The sequence below is a fragment of the Nicotiana tomentosiformis genome, chromosome 6 (genome assembly GCF_000390325.3).
Source record: "Nicotiana tomentosiformis chromosome 6, ASM39032v3, whole genome shotgun sequence".
NCBI classification, from domain to species: Eukaryota; Viridiplantae; Streptophyta; class Magnoliopsida; order Solanales; family Solanaceae; genus Nicotiana; species Nicotiana tomentosiformis.
The window spans coordinates 40,786,031-40,801,730 of NC_090817.1; the positions used below are offsets into that span (position 1 = coordinate 40,786,031).

The 15,700-nt window shown below is 40.1% G+C and overlaps 2 protein-coding genes across 2 annotated transcripts in view; both read left to right on the plus strand.

Annotated features, from left to right (window-relative positions):
- Positions 1–12,268: 12,268 nt before the first annotated feature.
- On the plus strand, positions 12,269–13,741 carry LOC117281257 (ribulose bisphosphate carboxylase large chain). Its single transcript, XM_033661133.2, has one exon. The coding sequence runs from the start codon at positions 12,269–12,271 to the stop codon at positions 13,700–13,702; it is 1,434 nt and encodes a 477-aa protein (XP_033517024.2). The 3' UTR covers positions 13,703–13,741.
- Positions 13,742–14,469: 728 nt separating this feature from the next.
- The window catches only part of LOC117281255 (acetyl-coenzyme A carboxylase carboxyl transferase subunit beta, chloroplastic), a 3,638-nt gene continuing 2,407 nt past the window's right edge, over positions 14,470–15,700 (plus strand). Inside the window, exon 1 of the mRNA XM_033661131.2 lies at positions 14,470–15,700. This exon is cut by the window's right edge and continues 2,407 nt beyond it. Coding sequence (XP_033517022.1) covers positions 14,470–15,700 — 1,231 coding nt within the window.

Consider the following 15,700-nt stretch of genomic DNA (forward strand, 5'->3'; position numbering starts at 1 on the left):
ATGCTCGGGATTTTCTTGAGGAGTGTCACCGTATCTTCTGTACTATGGGTGTAGCGCAGTCGGGTGGGGTTTCTTTCACTATGTTCCAGCCTAGAGGAGCAGCCTATCAGTGGTGGCATGCTTATGAGTTGGGTAGTTAGGCCGAGGCAGCTTTGCTCACTTGGACTCAGTTCCCGGATATGTTTTTGAGGGAGTATATTCCCCAGAGTCTTAGAGATGCATGGCGCGCGGAGTTTGAGTAGTTGCGCTAGGGTTTTATGACTTTGTCAGAGTATGCGATTCGCTTCAATGATTTGGGTAGGCATGCACCAGCCTTGGTTGCTACAGTTCGAGCGAGGGTCAACCCAGTATCAGACTTAGAATGGCCCGATAGTTGGAGATGGATATTGCTTATCAGCAGGTTGTGGGTATTTTTAGGAGATTGGAGGGCATGCTGACTCGTGAGAGAGAGAAGAGAGAGGCCCCGAAGTCTCGAGAGTCTGGCACTTATAGTGGTACTTGTGCCCCAGCGGCAATTCGTCATGGTAGGGGCTATGTGAGTTGCCTTGTTCATTTAGCACTTCCAGCCGCCAGTGGTATTCTGGCCACTCCTAGGCCCCAGGAGACTTATTATGCATCGCTAGTGTCCAGTGCACCTCCTACATGGGGTGCTTTTAGCGGTTAGTCTAGTCGACCTGGCCCGAGCCAGCCGTAGTAGACATGCCCTTCGAGAGCTTGTTTTGAGTGTGGCGACACTCGCTATATGGTGAGGGATTGCCTCAGACTTAGAAGGGGTGCACCTCTACAGGCTACTCAGGCACCGCGTGCTGCACCGGGTCCCCAGGCTATGATTACAACATCAGCTACCACTCCACCTGCTCAGCCAGCACGAGGTGGAGGTCGGGCAGGTAGAGGTCGCCCTAGAGGGGGAGGCCATGCTAGATACTATGCCCTTCTTGCTCGTACAGAGGCAGTTGCATCCGACTCTATCATTACAGGTATTGTTCTGGTGTGTCATAGAGATGCGTCGGTTTTATTTGATCTAGGCTCCACTTATTCCTATGTATCATCTTATTTTGCTCCATATTTGGGCATATCCCGTGATTCTTTGAGTTCTCTTGTTTATGTGTCTACACCTTTGGGAGATTCTATTGTTGTTGACCGTGTGTATCGGTCGTGTTTGGTTGTTCTTAGTGGTTTTGAGACCAGAGCCGATTTATTATTGCTCAGTATGGTAGATTTTGATAAACTTTTAGGAATTGACTGGTTGTCTCCCCATTATGTTATTCTTGATTGTCATGCCAAGACTGTGACGCTGGCTGTGCCAGGATTACCGCGGTTAGAGTGGAGAGGTACCTTAGATTAAACTCCCAACAGAGTTAGTTTATTTCTTAAGGCTCAACAAATGGTTGAGAAGGGGTGTGACATGTATCTAGCTTATGTGAGAGATGTCAGTATTGATACATCTACGATTGAGTCCGTTCCAGTAGTAAGGGATTATCCGATGTTTTTCCAGCTGATCTTCCAGGCATGCCGCCCGACAAGGATATCGACTTTGGTATTGATTTGTTGTCGGGCACTCAGCCCATCTCTATTCCTCCATATCGTATGGCCACTCTTGAGTTGAAGGAGTTGAAGGAACAGTTACATGAATTGCTTGATAAGGGCTTCATTGTCCAGTGTATCACCTTGGAGTGCCCCAGTCTTGTTTGTGAAGATGAAGGATGGTTCTATGCGTATGTACATTGATTATCGCCAGTTGAACAAAGTTACAATGAATAATAAGTATCCATTGCCTAGTATTGATGACCTATTTGATCAGTTACAGGGTGCTAGAGTGTTTTCCAAGATTGAATTGCGTTCAGGCTATCATCAGTTGAAGATTCTGGAGCCGGATATCCCGAAGACTGCTTTCAGGACTTAGTATGGTCACTACGAGTTCCTTGTGATGTTATTTGGGCTGACCAACGCCCCAACAACATTCATGCACTTGATGCACAGTGTATTCCAGCCCTATCTTGACTCATTCATCATTGTGTTTATTGATGAAATTTTGGTATACTCCCGGAGTTGGGAGGATCATGAGCAGTACTTGAGGACTGTGCTTCAGACTTTGAGGGAAAATAAGTTATATGCAAAATTCTCAAAATGTGAGTTCTGGCTAGATTTAGTGGCATTTTTGGGTCACGTAGTGTCGAGTGAAGTGATCAAGGTGGATCTAAAGAAGGTTGAAGTAGTGCAGAGTTGGCCCAGACCGTCCTCATCTACGAAGATTCGGAGTTTTCTTAGTTTGGCGGGGTACTACCGTCGATTTGTAGAGGGTTTCTCATCTATTACAGCACCTATGACCAGGCTAACCCAGAAGGGTGCTCCGTTTAGGTAGACAGAGGAGTGTGAGGAGAGCTTTCAAAAGCTCAAGACAGCTTTGACTACAGCCCCAGTATTGGTATTGCCTAGAGGTTCGGGGTCTTATACTGTATATTCTGATGCGTCACGGATTAGTCTCAGTGCGGTGTTGATGCAGGACGGTAGAGTGATTGTCTACTCATCTAGACAACTGAAGGTGCATGAAAAGAACTATCCTGTCCATGACCTTGAGTTAGCAGCTATTGTTCATGCCTTGAAGATTTGGCGGCACTATTTGTACGGTGTTCCTTATGAGATCTACAACGATCACCGGAGTCTACAGCATCAGTTCAAATAGAAGGATCTTAACTTTCTTCAGCGGAGGTGGTTAGAGCTGCTTAAGGATTATGATATCACTATTCTATACCATCCCGGGAAGGCCAATGTAGTGGCAGATGCCTTGAGTCGCAGGGAGGAGAGTTTGGGGAGCCTAGCATATCTACCATTGGCTTTGGATGTTCAGGATTTGGCCATCCAGTTTGTTAGATTGGAAGTTTCTGAGCCTAGTCGAGTTTTGGCTTGTGTGGTTTCTCAGTCTTCTCTTTATGATCGTATCTAGGAGCATGAGTATGATGACCCCCACTTTCTTGCCCTTAAGGACACGGTTCCACACGGTGATGCTAAGGAGGTCACTATTAGAGATGATGGTGCATTGATGATGCAGGGCTGGCTATATGTGCCCAATGTAGATGGTTTGCATGAGTTGATTCTCCAGGAGGCTCACAGTTCATGGCACTTCATTCATCCGGGGGGCGCAAAGATGTATCAGGACTTGAGGCAGCATTATTAGTGGAGGAGAATGAAGAAGTACATAGTAGAGTATGCCACTCGGTGTCTAAATTGCCAGCAGGTGAAGTATGAGCATCAGCGGCTAGGTGGTTTGCTTCAGAAGCTGGAGATTCCAGAGTGTAAATGAGAGCGGATCACTATGGATTTCATTGTTCGTCTTCCACGGACTTAGAGAAAGTTCGATGCAGTTTGGGTGATGGTGGATAGGCTGACCAAGTCAACTCATTTCATTCCTGTGATGAATACTTATTCTTCCGAGCAGCTGGCTCGAGTTTATATCCGCGAGATTGTCAGGCTTCATGGCGTGCCGGTATCTATCATCTATGACCGGGGTACACAGTTTACATTGTGATTCTGGAGAGCTATACAGTATGAGTTGGGTACTCGGGTTGAGTTGAGCACAATATTTCACACTCAGACGAACGGACAGTCCGAGCGCACTATTCAGATACTGGAGGATATGCTCCGTGTGTATGTGATGGAGTTTGGAGGTTCTTGGGATCAGTTTTTTCCACTTATGGAGTTTGCATACAAAAACAGTTATCAGTCGAGCATTCAGATGGCACCGTATGAGTCTCTGTATGGTAGGAGGCGTTGGTCTCTAGTGGGTTGGTTCGAGCTGGGCGAGGCTAGGCTATTGGGTACAAACTTGGTTCAAGATGCTTTAGAGAATGTTAAGGTGATTCAGGATCGACTTCGCACAGCAGTCCAGACAGAAGAGTTATGCAGATCGAAAGGTTTGCGATGTTGCATTCATGGTTAGAGAGCGGGCCTTGCTCCGATTTTCACCCATGAAGGTTTTCATAAGGTTCGGAAAGAAGGGTAAGTTGAGCCTAAGGTTTATTGGCCCATTCGAGGTGTTGCGGCGAATTGGGGAGGTTGCTTACGAGCTTTCCTTTCCTCCCAGTCTAGCAGGAGTTCATCTAGTATTCCATATTTCTATGCTCCGCAAGTATCACGGTGATCTGTCTCATGTGTTGGATTTCAGCTGAGCCCAGCTGGACAAGGACTTATCTTATGTTGAGGAGTCGGTGGCCATTTTGGACAGGCAGGTTCGAAAGCTGAGGTCAAAGAACATTGCTTCCGTGAAGGTTCAGTGGAGAGGTCATCCAGTCGAGGAGGCGACATGGGAGACCGAGCATGATATGAGCAGCCGTTACCCTTATCTTCTCACCGACATGGATGGTCGTTTTGAGAGTATTAGCCCCGATCCCCTATTTTCTTCTTCTCCTGTATCATTTTATGCTTACATGACTTGCCGAGAGTATTTGTTTTTGTTTTTGGAGCAAAAAAGCGTGTCCGTATTATGAATCTGAATTCGGCTTGAAATGGCGAAAGTTGAATTTTTGAGAAATTTGACCGGAGGTGGACTTTTTGATATCGGGGTCGGATTCCGATTCCGGAAGTTGGAGTAGGTCCTTAAACAATTATGATTTGTGTGTAAAATTTCAGGTCAATCGGAGTGTTTTGATAGGTTTCGGCATCAGTTGTATATGTTTGAAGTTTCAAAGTTCATTAAGTTTGAATTGGAGTGCGATTCATATTTTAGCGTTGTTTGATGTGATTCGAAGGCTCGACTAAGTTTGTACAATATTTTAGGACTTGTTGGTATGTTTGGTTGAGGTCCCGGGGGCCTCGTGTGGATTCTGGGTGGTTAACAAAGTAGAGTTGGACTTGTTGGAATTGCAGACAATCTGGTGTTTTGGTTGTTGGTTTCCTTCTTCGCGTTCGCGAAGGGGAGCTGGTGGTAGGTGAGGATTAGTGCTTCGCGTTCGCAAAGTGAGAGACGCGATCGTGAAGGTCTGGGAAGTGGTGCATCGCGAACGCGGGATGGGTATCGCGTTCGCGTAGAGGAAGTAAAGGCAGCTGGGACCCCAAAGTATTTGTTCTACGCGTTCGCGTAGTAGGGGTCACGTTCGCGAAGAGGTGAGTCAGTCATGCATTGCATTCATGAGAGGGTCCTCGCGTCCGCGTAGAAGGATTTTTGGTCAGTAGCTAATTATGCTACGCGAACGCGAGAGTGAGGTCGCATTCGCGAAGAAGGATTTACCTGGGCAGATATAAACATTTCAAAATCAAGGGTTTTGCCATTTTCATCATAACTTGAGATAGAGAGCTCGGATTTAGGCGAGATTTTGAGGGCTTTTCAGAGGCAACGATTGGATAATGATTCTTAGCTCGTTTTTGGTTATATCCCACTAATCTATCGTTAATTTTATCATTTAATTAAGGATTTGGGTTGAGAAATTCGGGGTAAAAGTTGGAAAGTTCTTCAACCGAAGTTCTAGGTTTTGATTGATATTTTGGTATTGGATTTGAGTAATTTTAGTATGGGTGGACTCGTTGTTGAATAGGTATTCGTATTTTGTGACTTTTACCCAATTTTAAAACGTGGGCCCGAGTCTACTTTTTGGGACGATTTTTATATTCTTGTTAATGTCTTGATTTCATTAATTAGATTAGTTTTTTATAGTTGTATTTATAGTACATAATTTCTTTTTGCTAGATTTGGGCCATCCGGAGTCGGAAAGTCGAGGAAAAGGCATTATTACTGATTGATTGAGCTTGGTTCGAGATAAGTGGCTTGCCTAACCTTGTGTGGGGGAAATCCCCTTTGGATTTGGTACTGTTGTGATATTTCTGTGATATGTGAGTGCGGTGTACGCGAGGTGACGAGTGCGTACACGGGATAATTGTTATAAAACCCGGTTTTTACTGAGCAGTAACTTGTTACATCTTAATTGAGCTATACCGACATATGTAGTTATCCTGTTAGCCTAATATCGCATGTCTACGTGTCTTAATTGCTTATTTGAAATCTGTACAACATGCTTAGTTGATTTACTATTTTTCCTTGACTTGCATCTAGTCATAAACTGTAGGATTTCTGATGTAATTGTTGTTTCCATCGATTTCGAGTTGTGTGTTTAATTTTGGGACTACGAAGCGGTACCTCGGGAGATCCCCTGTCGTATATTTACTTTTGAGACTACGAGGCGGTATCTCGGGAGATCCCCCTGTATATTACTTTTGGGACTACGAGGTGGTACCTCGGGAGATACTCCTGCATATTTACTTTTGGGACTACGAGGCGGTACCTCGAAAGATCCCCTGTTGAGCATTTACTTTTGGGACTACGAAACGCTATCTCGAGAGTGCCCCTGTTGTTTATCCCCATGTGTTGTGCTGTTATCTTTCTGTAGCTTCTCCTCGTTAAATTTTCAGTCTCTTATTACATTGCCATATCTTCTGCCTTAAATTATTACATACCAGTAGGGCCCTAACCTGACCTCGTCACTACTCTACCGAGGTTAGGCTTGGCACTTACTGGGTACCGTTGTGGTGTACTCATGCTACTCTTTTGCACATATTTTGTGTGCAGACCCAGGTACCTCCTACCAGCCCCGCTATTAGCTGAGTGTACTTGCTGCTGCTACAGAGACTTCAAGGTACATCTGCTAGCGTCCGCAGACCTCGGAGTCCCCATATTCCCTCCTATATTGTTTTCTTTTCTTTATTTTCCTTAGACTCTGATGTATAGAGACACCTAGCTTTCTCTTAGAAGCTTGTGACTTGTGACTACCGGGTCTTTGGGAATTGTTTATGCTCGAGTGTTGGTTTACTTGTACATGCCGAACGGTATTTTTCAGTTATATAGTTATCTGTTGAAGTCCAGTTGTTAAATTCTGCTTTTATTTCAATTATTCCGCAATTGTTAGGCTTACCTAGTCGTAGAGACTAGATGCTGTCACGACATTTTACGGAGGGAGATTTGAGTCGTGACTGTGTGTTACAAGTCTGAATTGATACTTAGAATTAAATGTTACAAGAAACACGAGAATTTTAACTTCATTAATACGAATACTCTTTTTGTATTTTTATCGTACAAAATATTAATTTTATAGATCACTCATATTATTCTAAATAAAAAATCATGCGGGCCATCATTTTTCTTGTAATTGATAATTTAAATCTCAAACTTTAGTTTAAGTGATATGCTAGTTCACTTCCATAAAAAGTCATATATATAATGCGCCGAATTGTCAGTACCAAAAAAATAAAAAATGGTGGGTGCATATTTTTTCAACTAATAAATATTCTTTCTGTTATTATGATAACATAAAAAAATAAATAAAGTGTTGGCTTTTCATGCTTGGATGGGAAAATTCTCCAACTGTTCTCCTCATGAATCAAACTTAATTTGTACTCCAAATCTGACATATATTCTTATCTTAAACTGTTCCAAATTTGTAAACCTGTGTTACGTTGCTTTCTTTTCAATCTTTTCCCACAATGGCAAAATCCTCATTTATAAGATTCTCCTACTTCTGCAACTTTATACAAAGAAAAACACATCTTCATTCAAGATCATATCCTACTACTCATTCCGAATATCAATTCAGATTTGGGAGATTGCTGATATATGCTCAAACATGAAACTATAATTGGATATGCATCTTTTGTGGCTTGTTTGTAACAACTTATGGGTGTCAGTTTTGTAGTTTGGTGATTTCCTATGTAAATGCGTTCAACTTTTAGGAAGTAACAACTTCTAGGGAGTGACAAATTATCCATGAAAAAGAAAAAAAAGGAGGGAGTAATGTTGGGTTGAAGTGTGATAAGAAGGGGTTTTGCATTGTGTGGTAAAAAGGAGGAAGTTGAATGATGGAAATATGAAGTAGGCGTAAGATTTTAGAATTCTACTATTTGCAGAGAGTAGAGATTATGTCCAAGCCATTGCTGTAATAAATCTGAGGCTGGCCATGTTGAAGAGAAGGAAGTGGCGGTTTGTCTGTTAAGTTCTTTGTTCTGGTTAATTAGAATTTGAAATCGATTGATGCTAAAACCTTCAATGGCAGCTTTTGACATAGAAGAAGCTCCATCCACTCTGTTCACATTTGGATCAAGTTGAAATATGAGTTTTTGTTCATCACTTGTGTGGCTTTTTTTCCTTCTTCCCTAAATATCAATTGTATCAAATATTAACTCACTCTTTTCCTCTCATTTCTTATTTGCGGTCGTCTCCAATTTTAGTTTACCAAAAAGAAGTTTAAGATGTCCAAATGAGGACAATTTTCTTCCTTGAGAACTGTAAAATAATGTAGCCTTGTTAGACTTAGGAAGCCATCTAGGTTTGTCATTCTTGCCGGTTTATACTACTGCTATTATACTTGTTGATTTTGTTTATTGTATCTCTTAGAGCCATATTAGGCAAGAGGGTGTCAGCAAGTATATTTATAGCCCAACATATAGCTTTTCCTTGAATTAAAAAAAGAAAGAAGAAAAAGAATAGTTACTAATATTTTTCAGAATTAAAGAGGAGAAATTAATGAGTTCAGGACTTATTTTATTAGATGCTTGAATGTGTCTATTTGAGAATGATTTTATCATTTGAGTTCTTGTTTTACCTTAACATTTTCATTTGATTTTCATTGTTTATACGTGTTTGGTTCTTTAGCCGTTAAAGGTGATAGAATCTAATTGATCCTTTTGCTACTTTGAAATCATTGCACAATTCTTGATTTTCCTTCAACAGGTGATTCTTCCTCCTCCGGGTATGCTTGCTTTTGGGTTTCTTTAGCTTTTTTACTCCTATTTTGTGTTAAAGTTGTAACCTTTTATATTTATTTACTTTATTTCAACAATCATCACCCAAATACTTGCCTTCCCTTTCGAGTTATTTAAGCTATAACTATGGGTTTATGTGTTTTGATTCCTTAACAGAAAAACATAAAAATTAAAAGATCATAAGAAAGCAACGGTACACTTGTTTTACATATCATCCAAATTGATTGGACAATGTTAAGGAAGACTCTGTTAAATGTAAAGATTTAGAACTTTTAAAGTTTAAGGATCAGTCTTGCTGTGCTAATGGAAATTTTTTGAGGTCCACTCAGTAGCTGGTGAAACTATTAAGTTTTATTTGAATAATTCTAAGCAAGTTGTATTTTGTTTATGGTAGCCTAATTACTTGAATGAAAATCAGACATAACAGTTCAAACATTCATGTTTTAGGTTGCCTGAAAACAAATATTGTCAAATTAAATTCTCTGTTAAGTTGACACGTTGAGCACTAACCAAAGGATATATATATATATATATATATATATAAAAAATAACTGTTTGGGCTAGTAAAATGCTGTCTAATTCCAAGTATTGAACTTCTCTTTTGTGGGATTCATGAGCATCTATATGCTGTAAGCAGATAATCTTTCTTAGATTTAAATCTCCTGCTTGAGACTCAAGTTTCTTTTTCTTTTTTTCATAACAAATTCATGTGTTACATAAAATTGAACAAGATTATATGCCTCCACCTGATATGAAGTTTAGCATCATTCAGTGGCTAACATAATATCAAAATAAAAGTTATAACTTTAACACTTCTATTCAAGCTTCATATTTATGCAGATTGTAAGTAGTTGTGTGGAATTCCATTAAGTTGAGATTACATCTTTATAATTTATTTGATTACAAGACATATATAATTTCTGTTGAGAGCCATGATATGTATGTTAGAATCTTGGTTTGACTTACTATTTCTAAAACTGATTCCAAGAAATTGTTCGTTCACAAAAATTTTAACAACTATAGTTTTATCTTGACTTGATAAAAATAAAGAACAACAACAATAACAACCCAGTAAAATTTTACTAATGGGGTCCGGGGAGGGTAGTGTGTACGCAGACTTTACCCCTACCCCGAAGGAGTAGAGAGACTGTTTCCGAAAGACCCTCGGCTTAAAAAACAAAAAGACAAAAGGAAAAAAAAGGGAGACAATATTAGTATCACAACAATAATCATAGGATAAATAGGAACACCATGAAATCCAGAAGAAAAATGCAAAGCAAAGGGAGACAATATTAGTAAATATTAGTATCACCACAACAGTCATAAGAAAAATAGGAACACCATAAAATCTAGAAGGAAGATACAAAGAAAAAGCGATAGCTAGTAAATAGGACATGCACTGAAAAGCGAAATAGTAAGCCACAACATTCCCACTAGCTATCTTAGACAAAAATCCTACATGGCTAGTCCCACCATGGTACAAAGTAAGGCACGACTCAACTACCTCCTAACCTACAACCCTAATACTCGACCTCCACGTCTTCCTATCAAGTGTCATGTCCTTGGAAATATGGAGCCTCGCTATATCCTGCCTGATCACCTCTCCTCAATACTTCTTAGGCCGCCCTCTACCTCTTCTCGTTTTCTCCGCAACCAGTTGCTCACACCTCCGTACCGGAGCATCTGGGCTTCTCCTCTGAATATGTCCGAACCATCTAAGCCTCGCTTCCCGCATCTTGTCATCATCAATGGGAGCCACATGCACCTTCTCCCGAATATCATTATTCATAATCTTATCTATCCTAGTGTGCCCGCACATCCACCGCAGCATCCTTATTTCTGCTACTTTCATCTTCTGGATATGTTAGTTCTTAACGGGCCAACACTCAGTCCCATACATCATGGCCGGTCTAACCACCGCTTTATAAAACTTACCTTTGAGTATCGGTGGCACTCTCTTGTCACACAAGACTCCAGATGCTAACCTCCACTTTATCCATCCTACCCCAATACGGTGTGTGATATCCTCGTCGATCTCCCCTCCCCCCTGGATAACCGAACCAAGGTACTTGAAGCTGCCTCTACTCGAGATGACCTGCGAATTAAGCCTCACATCCACGCCCACTTCCCCTGGCTCAGCGCTAAACTTACACTCCAGGTATTCCGTCTTCGTCCTGCTCAGCTTGAAACCCTTAGACTCAAGAGCCTGTCTCCAAACCTCTAGCCTCTCGTTAACACCGGCTCGCGACTCATTAATCAGAACTATGTCATCGACGAATAGCATGCACCATGGCACATCCCCTTGAATATGGTGTGTTAACGCGTCCATTACCAGGGCGATAAAAGTAAAAAAGAAATGTAAATTCTTAAATGTATAATCTTCCGTTTAATTGTTAACTTTGAATAAAATAAACTATTCATTTCTTTATTTAATTATTTTATTTGTTATTGTGTAATAGATGGAACGAGATCGTAGATGGATGTGCGATAGAAGTTATCCTAATAGTGGGGGACTGAAGGAAGAATTTGTAAAAGGTGTTAAAGGATTTATTGCTTATGCGACAACACTTTCTGAATTTCGTAATGAAGGAACGATTAGGTATCCTTGTGCTAAGTGCAATTGTATAAAGTTATGGATACCAGAGGATGTTAAAGTTCAGCTTTCTAGAAAGGGGTTTAGAGAAAACTATTATGTGTGGACGGTTCAGGGAGAGAATACCCATAATTTAGCTGATGTTGACTTTCAGAATCTTACTGGTTGTGAGCGTAGTACATTCTTTGAGAATAATTATGAAAATTATCAAATACATAAAATGGTGTCAAATGCTTTAGGGATACACCCAGGAGTTCAATCCCAACAAAATATTGATGAGTCTCCCAATGATGAGGCAAAGCACTTTTATGAATTATTAGAGGTGTCTAGTCGTTCACTCTATGAAGGCTCAATACACTCGGAGTTGTCTGTTGCAGTTAGATTACTAACTATCAAATCGGAATGGAATATTTCTCAAGCGGCCATGAATACTATAATTGGGCTTATGGGTGAAGTTAGTCTGAACATTAACTTATCCGACAATTACTATAAGGCTAAGAAGTTAGTTTCTAAGTTAGCACTTTCCTCAACAAAAATTGATTGTTGTGAAAAAGGTTGTATGTTATATTATAAAGATGATGCGACTCTAGAAGCGTGCAAATTTTGTGGATTGTCTCATTTTAAGTAGGTCACAAATGCCAAAGCGAAGAAAGTTTTAATTAAGAGGATGCATTACTTACCTATTATACATAGGTTAAAGAGGTTGTATGCATCAATGAGTTCGGCTCATCATATGAGATGGCACTACGAAAATAGAAGAGCACGTGTTTTGTGCCATCCTTCAGATGGGAAGCGTGGAAGCATTTTTATAGGATGTATCCTGACTTCGCTAATGAACTAAAAAATATTAGGTTGGGTTTGTGTGCAGATGGATTCACTCCTTTTTCAGTCTCTGCTGTACCGTATTCGTGTTGGCCTATTTTTGTTACATTTATGTCACCACAAACAGAGACTAAAGCAAGTGTTGGATTCAAAGCTGGTGTTAAAGAGTACAAATTGACTTATTATACTCCTGAGTACCAAACCAAGGATACTGATATATTGGCAGCATTCCGAGTAACTCCTCAACCTGGAGTTCCACCTGAAGAAGCAGGGGCCGCGGTAGCTGCCGAATCTTCTACTGGTACATGGACAACTGTATGGACCGATGGACTTACCAGCCTTGATCGTTACAAAGGGCGATGCTACCGCATCGAGCGTGTTGTTGGAGAAAAAGATCAATATATTGCTTATGTAGCTTACCCCTTAGACCTTTTTGAAGAAGGTTCTGTTACCAACATGTTTACTTCCATTGTAGGTAACGTATTTGGGTTCAAAGCCCTGCGCGCTCTACGTCTGGAAGATCTGCGAATCCCTCCTGCTTATGTTAAAACTTTCCAAGGTCCGCCTCACGGGATCCAAGTTGAAAGAGATAAATTGAACAAGTATGGTCGTCCCCTGTTGGGATGTACTATTAAACCTAAATTGGGGTTATCCGCTAAAAACTACGGTAGAGCTGTTTATGAATGTCTTCGCGGTGGACTTGATTTTACCAAAGATGATGAGAACGTGAACTCACAACCATTTATGCGTTGGAGAGATCGTTTCTTATTTTGTGCCGAAGCACTTTATAAAGCACAGGCTGAAACAGGTGAAATCAAAGGGCATTACTTGAATGCTACTGCAGGTACATGCGAAGAAATGATCAAAAGAGCTGTATTTGCTAGAGAATTGGGTGTTCCGATCGTAATGCATGACTACTTAACGGGGGGATTCACCGCAAATACTAGCTTGGCTCATTATTGCCGAGATAATGGTCTACTTCTTCACATCCACCGTGCAATGCATGCGGTTATTGATAGACAGAAGAATCATGGTATCCACTTCCGGGTATTAGCAAAAGCGTTACGTATGTCTGGTGGAGATCATATTCACTCTGGTACCGTAGTAGGTAAACTTGAAGGTGAAAGAGACATAACTTTGGGCTTTGTTGATTTACTGCGTGATGATTTTGTTGAACAAGATCGAAGTCGCGGTATTTATTTCACTCAAGATTGGGTCTCTTTACCAGGTGTTCTACCCGTGGCTTCAGGAGGTATTCACGTTTGGCATATGCCTGCTCTGACCGAGATCTTTGGGGATGATTCCGTACTACAGTTCGGTGGAGGAACTTTAGGACATCCTTGGGGTAATGCGCCAGGTGCCGTAGCTAATCGAGTAGCTCTAGAAGCATGTGTACAAGCTCGTAATGAAGGACGTGATCTTGCTCAGGAAGGTAATGAAATTATTCGCGAGGCTTGCAAATGGAGCCCGGAACTAGCTGCTGCTTGTGAAGTATGGAAAGAGATCGTATTTAATTTTGCAGCAGTGGACGTTTTGGATAAGTAAAAACAGTAGACATTAGCAGATAAATTAGCAGGAAATAAAGAAGGATAAGGAGAAAGAACTCAAGTAATTATCCTTCGTTCTCTTAATTGAATTGCAATTAAACTCGGCCCAATCTTTTACTAAAAGGATTGAGCCGAATATAACAAAGATTCTATTGCATATATTTTGACTAAGTATATACTTACCTAGATATACAAGATTTGAAATACAAAATCTAGAAAACTAAATCAAAATCTAAGACTCAAATCTTTCTATTGTTGTTTTGGATCCACAATTAAGCCTACGGATCCTTAGGATTGGTATATTCTTTTCTATCCTGTAGTTTAGTTTCCCTGAATCAAGCCAAGTATCACACCTCTTTCTACCCATCCTGTATATTGTCCCCTTTGTTCCGTGTTGAAATAGAACCTTAATTTATTACTTATTTTTTTATTCGATTTTAGATTGTTAGATTTGTTAGTGATTAGATATTAGTATTAGACGAGATTTTACGAAACAATTATTTTTTTATTTCTTTATAGGAGAGGACAAATCTCTTTTTTTCGATGCGAATTTGACACGACATAGGAGAAGCCGCCCTTTATTAAAAATTATTTTTAATAATATATAAGGGGGTTCCAACATATTAATATATAGTGAAGTGTTCCCTCAGATTCAGAACTTTTTTTCAATACTCAGAATCCTTATTAGTTAATAATCCTAGTGATTAGATTTCTATGCTTAGTCTGATAGTAAATAAGATATTCAAATAAATAATTTTCTAGCGAATGACTATTCATCTATTGTATTTTCATGCAAATAGGGGGCAAGAAAACTCTATGGAAAGATGGTGGTTTAATTCGATGTTGTTTAAGAAGGAGTTCGAACGTAGGTGTGGGCTAAATAAATCAATGGGCAGTCTCGGTCCTATTGAAAATACCAATGAAGATCCAAATCGAAAAGTGAAAAACATTCATAGTTGGAGGAATCGTGACAATTCTAGTTGCAGTAATGTTGATTATTTATTCGGCGTTAAAGACATTCGGAATTTCATCTCTGATGACACTTTTTTAGTTAGTGATAGGAATGGAGACAGTTATTCCATCTATTTTGATATTGAAAATCATATTTTTGAGATTGACAACGATCATTCTTTTTTGAGTGAACTAGAAAGTTCTTTTTATAGTTATCGAAACTTGAGTTATCTGAATAATGGATTTAGGGGCGAAGATCCCTACTATAATTCTTACATGTATGATACTCAATATAGTTGGAATAATCACATTAATAGTTGCATTGATAGTTATCTTCAGTCTCAAATCTGTATAGATACTTCCATTATAAGTGGTAGTGAGAATTACGGTGACAGTTACATTTATAGGGCCATTTGTGGTGGTGAAAGTCGAAATAGTAGTGAAAACGAGGGTTCCAGTAGACGAACTCGCACGAAGGGCAGTGATTTAACTATAAGAGAAAGTTCTAATGATCTCGAGGTAACTCAAAAATACAGGCATTTGTGGGTTCAATGCGAAAATTGTTATGGATTAAATTATAAGAAATTTTTTAAATCAAAAATGAATATTTGTGAACAATGTGGATATCATTTGAAAATGAGTAGTTCAGATAGAATTGAACTTTTGATCGATCCGGGTACTTGGGATCCTATGGATGAAGACATGGTCTCTCTGGATCCCATTGAATTTCATTCGGAGGAGGAGCCTTATAAAGATCGTATTGATTCTTATCAAAGAAAGACAGGATTAACCGAGGCTGTTCAAACAGGCATAGGCCAACTAAACGGCATTCCCGTAGCAATTGGGGTTATGGATTTTCAGTTTATGGGGGGTAGTATGGGATCCGTAGTCGGAGAGAAAATCACCCGTTTGATTGAACGCGCTGCCAATCAAATTTTACCTCTTATTATAGTGTGTGCTTCTGGGGGGGCGCGCATGCAGGAAGGAAGTTTGAGCTTGATGCAAATGGCTAAAATATCGTCTGCTTTATATGATTATCAATTAA

Bases quoted from the DNA above. Each gene is read 5' to 3' on its own strand.
- LOC117281257 (XM_033661133.2), top strand. From the start codon at position 12,269: ATGTCACCACAAACAGAGACTAAAGCAAGTGTTGGATTCAAAGCTGGT.